The sequence below is a fragment of the Colias eurytheme genome, chromosome 12 (genome assembly GCF_061535395.1).
Source record: "Colias eurytheme isolate Ceu_HAF_F1 chromosome 12, ilColEury1 Martin Lab GWU primary, whole genome shotgun sequence".
Classification (NCBI taxonomy): domain Eukaryota; kingdom Metazoa; phylum Arthropoda; class Insecta; order Lepidoptera; family Pieridae; genus Colias; species Colias eurytheme.
This window is the reverse complement of record NC_142991.1, coordinates 3,510,094-3,526,980: the sequence shown is the minus strand read 5'-3', so window position 1 is coordinate 3,526,980 and position 16,887 is coordinate 3,510,094. Positions and strand designations below refer to the sequence as shown.

Genomic DNA, 16,887 nt, shown 5'->3' with positions numbered 1-16,887 from the left:
GGATATGTTTTATTCCAGAAATCCCACGGGAACTAGTACTTCGCGAGTTTTTCTACAACTCTAGCTGTAGGAAAACTCGCGTAACTCGTTTCCAGAGAAGCCGTATGCGGAAAGCTAGTTATATATAAACAAACAAACAAGTAATGTAGTATATTATATAGCTACTTCAGTATGGCACGCGTCACCTTAATGCGATATCTCCAATGATTCATCCGTTTTGTAATGACACTGAATTCAAGATATCCGTTTCATTGTCTTTCACTTATCGAGGTTATATTTAAATCTGTAACGCCTTCGGAAGTGTTTTTTAAGTTCTTCAGAATCAATACATTTTAATATTTTTCTTTTAATTGGTGTTTTAGGAGTCAGGGATATAATTAAATAAATCAAAGCCTACGCTTCGTTGGCGTAAGTAAAAGATACTCGATGCTCGGTTCATCTTTATTATAACAGCTTTATCGTGAATATTTTAAAAACCTAGCGATAAAGCCGCTCTTTGCTGTTTCTGTAACCTTGTCGTTCTTATATTTATTTATGTATTTTCAATGCAATAAAGTATTTTTCATTCATTCATTCAAAACTCTACTGAAACACATTTGGCTTTCTTAGAAATTGACTTGATTAAAAAATTCATCTCTCTGATTCAATGTATGAATCTTGAGAAATCTATGTCACGGATCTTCTGTTAGATATCTTCTTGAAATCGATTATGACTCAAAACTTATTATTAACAGACAAGAGAACATACTATTCACCGAAGTCACCTGATGGAAAGTCCCTACATCCCGTTAAACATTAATAAATTAGCATATCACAATCCATGCTCATATTATGTTTTATCTGTGATTTTTCGCGAGTATTATACGGGTAACTGAAAATTCGATAAAAACTTTTTGTTTTTTCTTCACCAGGCGCATAATATTTAGAGCACATATGCACAAACAATGTCTATTCCAGGCCATAGTTCGATGGGGCGGATATCCGACATGACCGGCTGCACAGGGCAGCTAGGCCGCAACCAACTTCCTGACTACGGACTACGAGCTTTTATGTATACCACAATAACATTATTTCTGTTTCAGCCTAGGATTTACTGTAAAAAAAAATATTTTGATATCTGGAAGATCATTCAATAGATCATGAAAAGTATTTCTTATAATAAACGACGTAAGGAAAGTACAAAAATAGAGCAAGTTTCGCTTCCTTGATCTACTTATATAGATTAGGGTTTAGGCCGTTAGGGTATCTATTAGATAGAAAATTTATATAGGTATTATAGTCAACATTAATACTATTCTTTATTAAGAATGATTACAGAAACGAACATGGAAAAAGAACTAAAAAGATAGGGTACAATAAAAGTGCAACTGCCGTATCCTGCCACTTCAAGCACGATGCTGCCACGAAAATAGATGTATCATTTTATATCAACTTTTCCAGTCCTCCCCTCATAACTGTATCGGATCGTAAAGATAAAGGAAATTGAGATAAAATTCTTGACCCAAGTTCCCGTTCCGAAGTGCAACAAAAGATTGTAACAAAGACTAGGCCACTCTGCTTTTGTTGTTTGTATATTCTCTTTATTTGACGCCATTCTAAGAATATACTATTATGTAACATGGGAACATATCGTTGTATGAAACTCGCGACTTTAATTGAATAAATATTTAAAGAACTTATAAGAATAGAATCTTTTAAAAAAGTCATTAAAGCTATGCAACTAACTTGGTACTACAATGCTATTATTAAACTATACAGTATTCACGATGCAAATCTTATTGCAATCTATTTAACTTAGGTATTTGTAGGTAATTTCATAGACAATTTGAAACATTTCCCTGTTTATTTTCCATTATAACAATGTTTAAATAAAAGATAAGACGGGAATAAATTTAAAACATCATATAGCCAATCATAGAAATGTCTCTATGTTTTTATTTAAGCATAAAAATGCAGCATACAAATTCAGCAAGCTTCCTCTATTTACCTGATTTCCCAAAGTTTCCGAGAGGCGATTGGTAGTTCACCGTCTTCGTGTCAGCTATGCAGCTCATCACCAACAGCAACACAATCAAATACTGGTGGATCATTGTAACTTTCGTCTTTACCTTGTTACACTCAAAATTACACTGAATCTATTTGACTGCTTCTAAAAAACGTCGAGGATTTAATGAGGTGACTGTGCATTTAATCGTTCCTTGAAATTTGCGAAACGCTATGCAGTGTCATAACCTTTATATTTATTTTGAAGAAAAGTTTGCAGATTGTCTAAAAATTTCATTCAATGTTTGTCATACTTGAGAACGCTTTGTGTAAAAAAGAAAAGAGTTGCCTTCACATATACAATTAGAGGGGACATTTTTTATTCATAGCTTTGAAATCTATGAATGAAAAATATTTATAAATTGAACGCAATTGTTTTATTGAATATGCAGACTTATTCTGGTATATAATAAACTTAATATATATGCATTTAAAGCCGATAATTTGATAAATGATACACATTACTAAATTGATTTCCAGACTTAATTATGTCAGATTTGGAATTAATAAAATTAATTGTTATTGTGTGTAATTACCACTGAAATCGAGTATTAAGAATAACGATCACATTTTGTCTTAATATCATAAAAGTTCTATAAATATTAAATACTACCATATCATATCGAGTAATAATTATGTGTAATAAAATCTGTAACTTATAAGGTCATAAGAAATGCACTTTACTATTATTGTATGCAATTAAAAATTTTATTTACTATTTAAATATAATCATACACGTGTTTTATGAGTAACATGCATTTATATGGGAATTTAAGATCACATAATATTTTCCGGTCATTGGTAAGGACAAATAATTAATTAAGATTTTTTGAACCGATTTAAATCCGTGATTAATGTCTTATCGCCGAAATATCGATTTTTGTGTAATTCTTATTTATAATTTAAGGTCACATTTTACAACGCTTACTTATGTGTTAAATTAAATTATTGTTCAATGCAATATTTACTACTTATGAAAATATTATTAAAGGCGAGTGTCAATTTTAATTAAATGAAATTGACACTTCAAAAGTATAATTAATCCATACTAATATTATAAATGCGAAAGTAATTCTGTCTGTCTGTCTGTTACTCAATCACGCCTAAACTGCTGAATCAATTTGCATGAAATTTGGTATAGCGATATTTCGATACTCGAGAAAGGACATGGAATAGGTTTTATCCCGGAAATCCTACGGGAACGGGTTTTTTCTTTGAAAACGCGGGCGAAGCCGTGGGCGGAAAGCTAGTGTTTAATATTTTCATTTAATTATCTAAAAAAATACTGCATTTTTATGTTTTGGTAGCTTCCTTTCGAATTGACGAGTGATCAATTCTTTAAATTCTCTATTAGAAAATAACCAGCTTACTGAAACGAATTATAGAAAAGCTTACAAAAAAATTACTATAAAAGCACAAACGTATACAGAGATAATATTTAAAAACTAACAATACATCATAAAAAGTTTCGTCACTGACACAAGAAAGAATTGTGGGTCGTTACGAAGACATGTAGGTAATTTATGTTTCAAAAATATTTGCAACATTGCCATATAATGTTATAATAATAATTAATAAGTGTTATTTGGGTGCTCTTGCACGCATTGTTAAGTAATTTTTTCCTGCATATAATTATACATTTAACGAGTGTTGATTAACATCTTACTTGTGAATTTGTTTATGGGACAGTTTATGATGAAATACTTAGATTATGTCTTAAATTATCTGATAAGATTATTATTTTTTTAATTTAAATGAAAAAATAGTTAGTAGTAGCAGATGGCATAAGGCTCTAAGCTTGAATTTTGAATGTAATTTGTTATTTATAATTTCTTAAGTAAAACTATACGTATTAAGTATAAATAATACTGCTTCGATATATTATGAGTACCTACAAGTAGATATAGTACATATAGTAATACAATTAACAACCACTTTTTATATGAGCTAAAAAAATATCGAGCGTGTAAATAGCAGTGATTTAAATGAATTACAATCGAATAAAGACATTATTTACCTTAATGTTATAAATAACGGAATAATAAGCTGCTTCATTTAACAATAATCTTGTTCTTTACGATGTATAAATATTATAAACGGAGGCTTGAAAAAATTCCTTATTACACAAACCTGTTATATTTATTATGATATGAGTAATATAAATAAGTTAATAATTGATGCCCGCGATTTTGTCTACCGTAAATGTCCTTTTTATGGGCATCTCTATTTTTCCCAAAGTAATTTTAAAATAAATTAAAACTTTTATAGAACCGCTATAATAAGTGCAGCCTTTTCAGCCATAGACAGGCAAGTTAAAACTTATCACGTTTTATTTCGTTCTTTTCGTATAGACACCTACTTCTATGAGTTATGACCCTTTGGTATGACAAACAAAAAATCTTTAGAATTAGTATTCAATTTGAATTAATAATTGCAAAGCTTAACTTTAATATAAACTGATTTATTATATTGAAACAATGATTATTCGCGGAAGTTTATTTACTATTGTATTGTTGACTCAAAATAGTTCAGAAACCTCGCGATTTACCGGTTCCACATATTTCAAGTATTGCATACAATGAACAAGGGCAAAGCGCATAACGACTATACCAAAAATTTTATTTCCGTTAAAATACTTTTAATTAATGATTTAACTCTCCTTGTAAATAAAGATACGGATTATTAATGATACTTTACATAGAAAATAATATTTATCACGAAATATCATCATCAGCCCATATATGTTCCCACTGCTGGGACACGGGCCTCCTATGAGGGTACAGGCCATAATCCACCACGCTGGCCAAGTGCGGGTTGGCGGATGACACATATCGTCGAACTTTTGATTCTTCGACATGTCGGTTTCCTCACGATGTTTTCCTTCACCGTTCGAGCAGTGGTGATGTTACAACATGCGCAGATAAATTGAAAAATCAATTTATTTCCTGCGCGCTCGCCCGGTCTCGAACCCCGGACTTATCGATTCGGAATCCGAGGTCTCACCACTGAGCCACCACTGCTCTATTATCTGCTATCTGCTCTCTTATCACGAAATATATTAACACTTTTTGTAACGTCATATGATCGTGTCGTATTCTACTTCCTAATAGATTAAATACGAAAGTTTGTATTGATGTGAATATTCACATTTACGTTATATGTATTACATAAAAATTACTTATTAACATGATATAAATTTGGGCTTGGACATACAGGTAAAGTAAAGGCAGTTTTCATGAAAGGACGGGCGTGGACTGATGCTAGTAGGTACAAATTTAATTTCTCTACAGTCAAAACACTAATTTTAATAATTTATTCATTTAACTACCTTTATCTAATCCTTTACTTGAAAAATATTGTAGTTTTTGGCCCAAATTAGAGTGTGATTTGAAAACTTAAGCACATTTTACTTCACGGAAATCTAGCCACGTTTACATGCATGATTTTTTTTTATATATTGTGTCTCAGGTCCATGAGTGTCCATCTCAGGTCTTTATTCAATAGATATTTTCATTCATTTTAATGTATTTTAGCGTCGCCCGCCTTCCGGTAAAACAAGTTATCTATTAAAAAATAAAAAATGTATAATATAATGTGATGCATCAATACGTCAGAGTTACAACAGAGAGTATCCGTGTATAAAAGTGAAGGAGATTATAATTGCATATTGAATTCTTCTAATATTCAAGGAAAATTGGCAACTTCACTGTTATTTGCAGGTTTTTAATCTTGAAGAAGCTTTTGAATCGTTTTTTTTCAAAATAGTCCTACTTTGATTCTTTTAATTAGAAAGACGAAAGTAACTCTGTCTGTCTCTTCTTCACGCCTCAACCACTGAACCAATTTGGACAAAATTTGGTAGAGAGATAGCTTGAAACCTGAGAAAGGACATAGGATAGGTTTTATCTGTCTTTATTTTAATATTTCTATCAAATAGCAGACAATTTAAAAGGAAAATATTTTCCGTTGCGAAATTTGAAAACGCCATAGTCGCAACTGGCAACACTACCTGTTAGTTTACAAATTATGTAATATTTTGCGCTTACATAAAGATTAACTGCATTGAAGTAAATCACTAACACACATTTTGTCATAGATATCAATTAAATACAGATTACAAAAGTATTTCTCGGAAAAATATATTAGCACTTAGCAGTAGGTAATCAACATTTGAATGCAATTTAAATTAATGAAAAAATAATAATATGTTAGAAGATCATAAGATGACTAGTTTGGATACTTGGAAACTTTTGACCTTGTTATTTTTCTTTTGGAATTATAAATTAAGGCAGTAGAGTTTAGAGCTAAGGAGGCTCTTTATGAAAATTTTACTATTTATTCACATGATATTTGACGAAAAAAATAAAAATAGGACAACTCAAAATCTACTACTTAAGCCTGTAAGTGGACTATTGAGATTGATTGATTGATGAATGATTTACATAAAAAAATGTTGTTGTTGGTTGGTAAGATATTTAATTAACTTGACCTTATTAGGATGTATCAAACTTTTTGTTTGTACTTTTTTGTTATAAAATTTGGAATACATTATCCTCTAAAGGTTACATAATATTTTTATTAGTTTAATTTATAGCATGATATGATTAAAGCATGATAGATCAATGCCTTTTTTTCTATGTCACGAGTAGAAAAAAACCTTTTTTTCGAAAGGATAAATTGATATTATAAATTAAAACATCGATTGCGATACAAATCAAGAATACTTAAATCTGATTTTCCAGTAAAATCCTCTACTGTATCATTAGATGAAATATTGCGTTACATTGTTATTAACCTGTTGATGCAAGCAAAGAATGATGAAAATGTACCTGCATGGATGTTGCTAGTTAGCTAATATGGTCATGAAAAAATATTAATATAATTTAATTTATTAATTATCACATTAGGAAATGATACCTATATTAATTTCAGAGCCTATTGAAACAAATGCATAGTGTACAAAAGTATTTTAAAAAGATTTATTTTTCGTGCAGAGCATTAACTATATTACTTATATCAAATATCTATTTATTTTTAAGATATAATATCGAGTTTGAACAAAAAGTGAACGTTATAAATTGGTTATAAAACACAAGTCACAGACTATAGAGTAAAAGTGAATAGAAATTATGGAGGTTTCACTTATGTATGAAACCTGTTTCAACCGCGGGTTGCTGCATGTCAAGAAATATTTGATCGCTTGAGTCCTGTCACTTTTATGTCAAGGTCACTCCTAGGCGGGAAGAAACGTCAAAGTTTTTGAAAATCGAATAGCGTATAATTTTATTAAATTATGATGGCGAAGCGTAACACTTACAGATTAAAAAAATAAAATAAAAGAAGATTATAAATGCACAGTCAACCTCATGAGTCACCCAAAAACTTGCCAGCACTAAAAATGTTTTAGGCGTCGCGCGCGCGCATTCGAAACACGCGTTCGTCTCGAGCGTTTTACTTCTACTAAGCACCTCCTATGATAAAATAAGCAAGCTTTATGTAACCTTCAGATTGAAAGCCGCATTCTTTGCGGTCAAGCGTGTTGTTACCACTGAAGATGTCGCAAACCAGGCTTACCAAATGTCCATTGCTGACCTTTACAAGGTTTGACTCAGTATATTTACGTATTATATTGATTTGAGGGGACGTGACCGTGAAAATGCAATTTAAACTTTTATCCTAACGGGGGATTAGTTTGGCGTTTGGCAATAATTATGACAATGATCTTCCTTCATATGTTTAGATTCTACATGACAACTTAAATAGATCTTTCTTATAGACACTTGTATCGAGTCTACTTTTAATAGAGCCGTTGGTGTATTCTTTCGTAATAACGATTTTTTAAACGTTTTTTCAATAAAGTTCAATAAAGTTGAAAAATCAACATCAGATATGCAAAAAAGTTTAACAAATTCAAAATTATTTATATAAGTACCCACGTAGATAATAATTACAATTGTAGGAGCCATAATCTTAATTTTTACCAAGGTGTCCCATGAAAATATGGAAATAATATTAATCTCTACAAAATAAACCTTATACGCAAATGTAGAGTAGCGAATCATAGCGAGTATTTAACAAACAAGGAAGCAAGACTTCGCTCCCAATAAAAATGTGTCCATATCGTAAGCTCATAAAATATTTCATTTCTGGGCATTTACACAAAAGAAACGCTTCTTAATGTTGCAGGTGAATTTATTAGTTTTTGGTTTCCTTAAACCTTCCTATATTTTCAATACACGCCTTCATGAAACGTAAGCCGTAACAATTAATTTTATCTTAAAGCGAATTTATCGACACATTCACGACAAAGAATCCAAGTTATTGACTGAAATATTCGTCCTGAACTTGAACCTATCAAATATCAGATTAAACATTTACACTACCATGTATGGACTTTGTCGGAACACAAAAGAGACATAAATAAGGGAATTCCATTAAATTTTGAAAGGATAATTTCAATAAAATCCTTAAAATTATAGAGAACATATGGAATGATTATGAGGGCACATTAAATTGCATCAATAATGAATAATAATACATTGCTGTGCCTTCTTACATTCGATTTGTGGCTTTTTGAGTGTGGTAAGTGACTTGCTCAATACTATTTCTACTATTGATTGATGCTTATTATAAGTTACATCTTTTGGTACCTAATAAGATGAGCTGATTTATTATCTACTTTACAATAAGAGTATGTATTTACAATGCTATAAGTGAAACAGTAAGAATCTGTTTAGTCTTCGAACACAAAGAAAGATAAAGCAATTGAGCGGTAATCGACCATGGAAGGTATGAGACATTAAGCTTCTGTAGAAGCTCTTTGAACTTATAAATGTTTAACAACCACTAGCAAGAATATATTGATTTATATTGCGAAATATTTGTTTCAAATGGTCATTGTAATTACTTTTGTATTTTGTATAATACTAGCTTTCCGCCCGTCGCTTCGCCTGCTTTGTCTAAAACATAATAAATTATATACTAAAACCTTCCTCTTGAATCACTCTATATATTAAAAAAAACGCATCAAAATCCGTTACGTAGTTTTAAAGATTTAAGCATACATAGGGACATAGGGACATAGGGACAGAGAAAGCGACTTTGTTTTATACTATGTGGTGATTTTTAATTATTAAAATCATTGCATCTATCACACCATGTTCGTCATCGTCATCGTACGATGACTAGGTATATTATTTTCGGAGCGTAAGTATATGAGATTGAAAAGACGATTGAGAAGTTGAATTAAGATAATAAGCTCATCAATAAAGTTATATTAATGTTGCCAAACAAAATATATTTCGACATTATGTATCCATTAATTACGATCTATATCAATTCCGTGTTAACGAATAATAATAATAGTAAAACATGTCTACACTACAATAGGAAAGTAAGGGAAAGTGGTTCAGACGAGAAATATGTACTAATAGATGTATAGGAACATAGCAAAATGTAGATTTATAGCATACTAACCGCCTACAACTATTCCAGTTCATTTTATTGGCACAATTATTGGGTACACATAGCAAGGGAATTGTAACCATTTGGTTAACAATTTGATTGTTGTTACAAAATGATTAAAATTTCAACGAATACAGAAATAACTTTTGGAGATTTTTTTGTATAATAGGGTAGTCACTAGTCCCTATTATTATTTGATATGGTGCTGGGGGTGCCTGGTGGTAAACGTGCTTTAGTAGAATTAAGTATAGCAATGGTATAAGAAAAATAAGATCAGGGTTTGCGCTTCCTACACTTTTAATTGGAAATAATTATAGGAATAGAAAGTTCAAAGTACACAAATTATATATCTACTTGTTCTTGATAGGTACCGGATATAATAAAGTTCATGTTCAGATAAAAATAGTCATTTTTATAAACGCTTCTTAGATTGAGAAGTCAATCTAACATGTCCTGTGTGTTTAAAAATACTAAAGTTAATTGTTGCAAAATTTTAAGTGTTACTGAAATCTAAACGAATCTAAATGTTTTTTAATATTTAACCATAAACTCAAGCATGTTTCACATTAAAAATTCAATAAAAATAATTCCTCTTAGTTCTTACAGGCCCTCTTTACAATGGGCATGCTCTAAGCATCGGCAAAGCATTGGGCAGCATTGCGGGAGTAGAGGCATTCAAGATTTTTATTCATAGTCGTTGTAATGGAGGCAAACTTCGACGATAATTTATTGGGCCAACGCTGCCCATTTTAATGTTGATACTTTCAAACAAAAACAAGTGAATAGTGATGTTGATTTATAGCAGCCATTCATGCCTGACACCAAGTTGATGATACTATTACAAGGTTACACTTATTCTGTATGTACAGAACTTGTTACAGTAGATCAATGCTCTATAACGCAAAGTAAACGAACGTTAAAGGGCAAGGCCTACTAGTTGTTTTAATTCGACTATTTTATTTGTTCGTACTATTTTTACAAGAGGCTATAGAGGGTAATTTATCAGTGGTTTCTTTTTGCATACATTGCTTTATAGACCAGGTATAACTATCTTCTTTAAGAATAATTTTAATGATAATGGTAATGGTGTCTTGTAAATATTATTTGTTCTTGTTTTTCATAGTACTTCATCAAATAATGTCGTGAGAACTGAGAATTACAGGAGACGGATTATTATTTAATAATCTTTATTCAATACAAATGGAATTTTACAATAGTACACTAAATTATTTCAATAATGTTTGAATATTATTTTTATTTATAATTTATATTTTTCAATATAATATGAAGGATTGATAAGCGATTGATTTCTGATACCAATCTCCTGTAATTTGACCCATACCAAGGTATTATCGTAATTCGTATATGTCGAAATGTGCTTATAATAATATAATTATATCAAATCAATCATCTACAGTAATATGCATACTCTTTGTATTGCAGCTGCAGTGATGAAGCTGATGAGATTTTATTCTTATTATATTCGATCTTATAACATTGCTTTGGATTTATGATATTAATATATTTACATTTTTTTTATTTGAGTTGAAAAATAGTTTTCAAATTACGCATTTATATTATATAAAAGCTGAGTGTTTTTTTTTTCTGAAATTATTAAATCTTCAGTGAAATATATTTTGTTACTAACATTTTACCTGGTCGTTAAAAATTGCACATCTAAAATTAAATAGTAAGAATGGCATAAAAGCAAATTGATCTCAAAATTAATGATAAAGCAATAACTAGTGTAATTACTTTATAACTAAATGAGAATAAGTAGTAAGGGCTAATTCAGTGCAATCAGATATGTGCAGATTGCGTGAAGCGACAGCCTTGGTAGTTAGTTCAAATGTCACGTCTGTGTCACAAACGTATGCTCACATTTTTAATCTGTGCAGAATTTGAATTAAGAATTACTTCATATTATTTTTTTTTACTGGAAAGGCAAAGTCTGGTTTAGAACGAAACGAGAACGAAAGTTGGGTGTTGCTTTTTATCTGTGCAGAATTTGAATTAAGAATAAATTCTTCCATTTTTTAATTGGATACTGATGGATTAGTTTTTTTTCTCTTTATGGCAGCACGACTGAACGATGGATTACTTTTTGTATAATTTTTTAATTGTGCATATTTGACACAAATACTACGCAGATATCTTCAGATTATTACGTGTCTATGATTCAATAAAAAAGTTATAAACTTGATTAAATAAAAACGTGAACTGAATTAAATTAGGTACTCGAACGACACGTTAATAAATTATATTCTGTGTTCTTTATGGGGATAAAAAACATTAAATGCGATTCAAGCCATACTATTTAATAATTCCACTTTATTGCCAAGAGATTCCTGTTTAAGGAATTGCAGTCGTACATTATTTCAACTGGTTTAGTATTCGCTATAACATTATTATATTTAAAAAGCGTTATTTTATCATTCTCAAATAGAAGTAATCGATTTTAAATGATGTCGCATCGATTTAGTTCTTGATATAATATTTAAATATAGGTAGGTAGTATAATTAACGATTTAATAATTATATTTAAATATATCGAATATGTTAAGGATGATTATTTTAATTTATGTTTAAGTTCAAAATATAGCACGGTAATTATAAATATTTTATGGTTATAAATCTCAATATCAATTGGGAGCATCATATCGGATTTTCTTAATATTGTGATATATATTTACATAAAAAATCAATACGGCACGCAAAATAATTATCTGTGACCATCATGTCGCTTCCTTGAAGCATCATTAATTGCGACGTTTGACATTAATTTTTAATCAGTCATTAATGGGTCGAATTAAATTTATAATGTTCCATTTGACGATCAAAAACAGGATGTCGATCATTTATGACGTTTATCATCTATATTTAAAGCGTTTATTAATAATAATTATATTAAATAACCACTTAATATGAAAATTATGAATTAAATATTTATTATTAATATCAATGACTGTTTCTGGATCATGACGTTTATCCATAAATTATAAATGATCTTAAAATATATAGAAAAACTTATATGACTGAGATCTAAATCGATTGCTTACGATAGCTAGGTTCCAAATCCGCGTCAAGCGACTGGCTGGAATACTTTTTACTCCTACCTGAAACAATAAAACATAACCTTGAATTAAATGGTTCGGATGAGTTCATAGAACACCAAAAATGTAGAGCAACCTTCTTTCCATTCGTATACGGATTTGCATATATTCTAAACACAAGTTATTCGAATAAACTGAGTGCTATTTAACATAATAGTTAGGTGTAAATATAATGTGCTATAAAGAAAAAAAAACAAAAACAAGTAAGTATGTACATTGTACATACAAAAATGTCCTGCTGAAATTTACTATACAGGGTGTAATCGTTAAGTGTGCACAGGCGATTATTCCGTAACTATTACAGATATCAAAAAACTTTAAACTGATATCGAAAGTACTTAACCTAATGAGTAAAATGGCCATAATAAATTTTAAAAAATAATACGAGAAATATCTAAAAAATTAACTTTAAACCCTCCCATACATTTAGTATGAGATATGAATATCCCATGTACATGGGTTGATCCAAAAGTAATGATAATCAATATTAAACAAGGTTAACATTACAGTTAAAATAATTATGTATTTCTCTAGATAGTCTTCTAACTAGATAATATACTTCGATATTTTTTTTCCTTAACTTAGAAAAAAACCTTTGACTTCATCTACAAAAACCCCTCAAAATCGGCCATCACTTCGCTGTCGTCTTAAAATTTTTTGTATCGACGGTGTTTCTTGTGCCAAGGAGAGATAGAAAAAAACTTTGACTTCATCTACAAAAACCCCTCAAAATCGGCCATCACTTCGCTGTCGTCTTAAAATTTTTTGTATCGACGGTGTTTCTTGTGCCAAGGAGAGATAGAATTAACTAGGAGCTAGATCTTACAAACAGGGTGGGTGTTCAAGCATTTTCAATGCCGATTTTTGATTGGCAGCCATCGCAACTGACGCTTTGTGATCTGGTGCGTTGTCTTGGTGAACCAACATTCAAGACCGAAGTTTGCCATGTCTCTTTTTCTTACTAACCTACCCGCAATCTTTTAATTTGGTCTGTGTAGTAAGAGCCCTGTGTAGTACCTTCTTAAAATATTCCACATTTCTTCAGCGTTCCAAAAAACTACGGCTTTAATCTATCCCACTAATTTTCACTTTGAAAATCTTCACCGTCACTTTGGAAGCTCGCATCCAGGCCATTGATTGTTTCTTGGTTTCAGCATAAACATGGTGAAGCCAGGTAACGCCCATGGTCACAAATCGTGACAAAAAATTATCCTGAACTCATTAAAAATTTAGAAATTCACCCTCTAAATGTCGAATCGTTGTTTCTTCTTTTCGTCGGGAAACATTCTGGCTCGCACTGTTCACATTAAAATTAATGTTAATACTTGGAAACGTGGCCTGTAGATATAATTTTTTTGTGATAACTTAGTGATTACATGAGCAAGCATAAAACATTTATATTATATTTTTATGTGCACAGGAAATACCCAATTATCATTACTTTTGGATCAACCTATACATTTAATATGAAAGATTTTAGCTTTTTTTTTGTTTTTTTTGGTTTTCTGCTTTAATTACTTCGCAAATTTGGAGGGAAGTTCATTTAGAAACTGTAAATAGACCTCCTCATTGTATTGCACAATAAGGACGTCACTTCGAAAATCTACTATGAATACAAAATGTATGGGAAATAAATTGTATGGGAGCGTTTAATGTAACATTTTTGGTTATTTCTCGTTTTATTTTAAAAAATTTATTATGGCCATTTTACTCATTAGGTTAAGTACTTTCGATATCAGTTTAAAGTTTTTTGATATTTGCAATAGTTACGGAATAATCGCTTGTGCACACTTAACGATTACACCCTGTATAGCATAATACAATTTTAATGCGTAAAATTCATATATTTTTCAGGACACATACTTACCTACTTACTTAAGGGCCGATTTTTCAATGCTTGGATAAAACTTATCCGTCCAATAAAGTATTACACGATAATATTAAAATGTCACGTAAACTGTCAAATACGGGCAATTAGAATACGTTTTTAAAATGGTAGTTTTATACATTACTCGACGAATAAGTTTTATCCGAGCATTGAAAAATCGGCACTTAATTGACTTACTTAGCTGGACCATTTCTCAAAATAGATTTAGCAATAAATAGCTTTTTAGGTTCTTTTGTTAAAATGTTTTCTATAAATAATGTGAGAAATTATTTAGCTAAAATTCTATCTTGAAAAACACTTAGGTACTATATAATATATACAATATTTCTAGACATAAAAAGGTTACGTCATAAGTACTAGGGAAATAGAAAGTTGAAGGATGCCTACATTGTTGCTAATCTCTAGGATTATGGTCTAAAATAGTAAAACTGATATCTACGAAAGCTGACATTGCGGAAACTGGGAAAAACTGTTCTAAAAGCTTCAAGAGTTACAATAAATGAATATAAGTACCAAGCTTACTACAAATCACAGTTTTTTATTACGCATAATTATAATATGTATAGGTATATCCCTGGTTACATATTATGCTACATGCAACAAAAATGTAGGTACAATTGAAATTGATTATTTCATTATTGAATATATTATTTGAAATTATTGAAATTAGCTGTTGTCTATCTCTCCTTCATCTCATTTCTTCATGGTAGTAAGATATTATGTTTTTTTTTTTATTGTAACAAAAGTAGGTAGGTACTCGTTACAATTCATTCACTATTAAATGAGTTAAGTGCTTCTGACAAGATTTTGTAAGAATATTCAACACGTTCATACTAGATATTGCAAATTTTAATTATTCTATGATGCAAATGAACGCATTAATTGAAATAATATGCTCATAGCTATATATATGCTATGAATTTTACAAGATAAACTAAAATAAATTTTATTTTTTATAGAAGAAACTACTGGTATATTAATTATTCGTGATAATTAAACCAATTTATAGTAGGCCAATCAATTTTCACGTTTCAATTATGTAAATTAGAACCTTTGTTTTTATATTTTAATGATATATTTAAGGATCACGGGTTTATTTTATAAAATGCTAATTAATAATCCGAATTTTCCACTTCCCATGTTTTATAATCTATGTAAACCAATATTAACTAATGATTGCAAATCTGCCAATAAAATCTACAATCACGTAAATATACCGCTATTAGACACTTTGCCCCGCGGTTTTACCTGCAGTGCTCCCCTCTTGTTGGTCTTAGCGTGATCATATATAGCCTATAGCCTATAGCCTTCCTCGATAAATGGAATATCTAACACCGAAAGAGTTTTTCACATCGGACCATTAGTACTTGAGCTTAGCGCGTTCAAACAAACAAACTCTTTAGCTTTATAATATTAAGTATAGATAAAATCGGCTGCACTAAAAACTTTAAAATAAAAATCTAAACATAATAAAAAGCTAAAAATATTCTATCTACTAAACAACTTTACTTGCTCTTGTTCTACGGAGCGATCACCTGATATAACCTCAAAGTGTAATCAGATTAACGAACGAATATTGATGTCGGTATATACTTAAAAGCACACTTATGTGGCTCGTTAAGTGAATCTCGATTTTTATAACGATATCATACGATTGAGTTATTTATACGAACTTTATTCCTTCCAGCATGTAACTTGATGGAAAGGTAATTAGTAATTACTGTAATTTAGTTAATCTAAAAAGTACGAAGTTTTTTATAAATAATGCAAAAAATCCAAGTGCCGATGGGTAGTCAGATGGTAAGCGTAGATACATACAGCTGTCAAGAACCTGTCTTTTAATCGCAGTGGGTCGTCTTCTCGTAAATATTTTAAAGAGCTCCCTCCAGTTATAGCGATGGTACCTACATAGTGGATGTGGTATTGTTTTATTACAACAAGAACAGTTCAAATCATTCGATGGAGAAGATCCTTTGTACGATTGGGGATTGAATCTATAGGTACTATAATATTACAAAGCTGAAGAGTTTGTTTGTTTGAACGCGCTAATCTCAGGAACTACTGGTCCGATTTGAAAAATTCTTTCGGTGTTAGATAGCCCATTTATCGAGGAAGACTATAGGACTATCATCACGCTAAAATCAACATGAGTGGAGCACTGCGGGGAAAACCGCAGGGCATAGCTATTCATAAATAAATGTGCATGCAGGTTACGTAGATACTAGATAGTGCTTTTTTGTGTGTTACATTTTATTTGCTTCCAAACAATAACTTATAAATCTTCCTTTTTAGGTATGCTTTCTTAAGACGTTATTCAATAAGAAATATTCAGATATAACGATTGATTAAAGTGCATGAGATTTCTTTTAAATGCACATG

At 30.5% G+C, this 16,887-nt stretch overlaps 1 protein-coding gene across 2 annotated transcripts in view; it reads right to left on the bottom strand.

The window, feature by feature from the left end:
• Positions 1–16,887, bottom strand: part of tfc (Brevican core protein triforce) — a 72,931-nt gene that overhangs the window by 18,666 nt on the left and 37,378 nt on the right. Inside the window, exon 3 of one of the 2 annotated variants that reach the window (XM_090107665.1) lies at positions 12,567–12,623. The exons of the other annotated variant lie outside the window; for it this stretch is intronic. Coding sequence (XP_089963791.1) covers positions 12,567–12,623 — 57 coding nt within the window. The remainder of the gene's footprint in view (positions 1–12,566; positions 12,624–16,887) is intronic. 2 annotated transcript variants of the gene reach the window in all.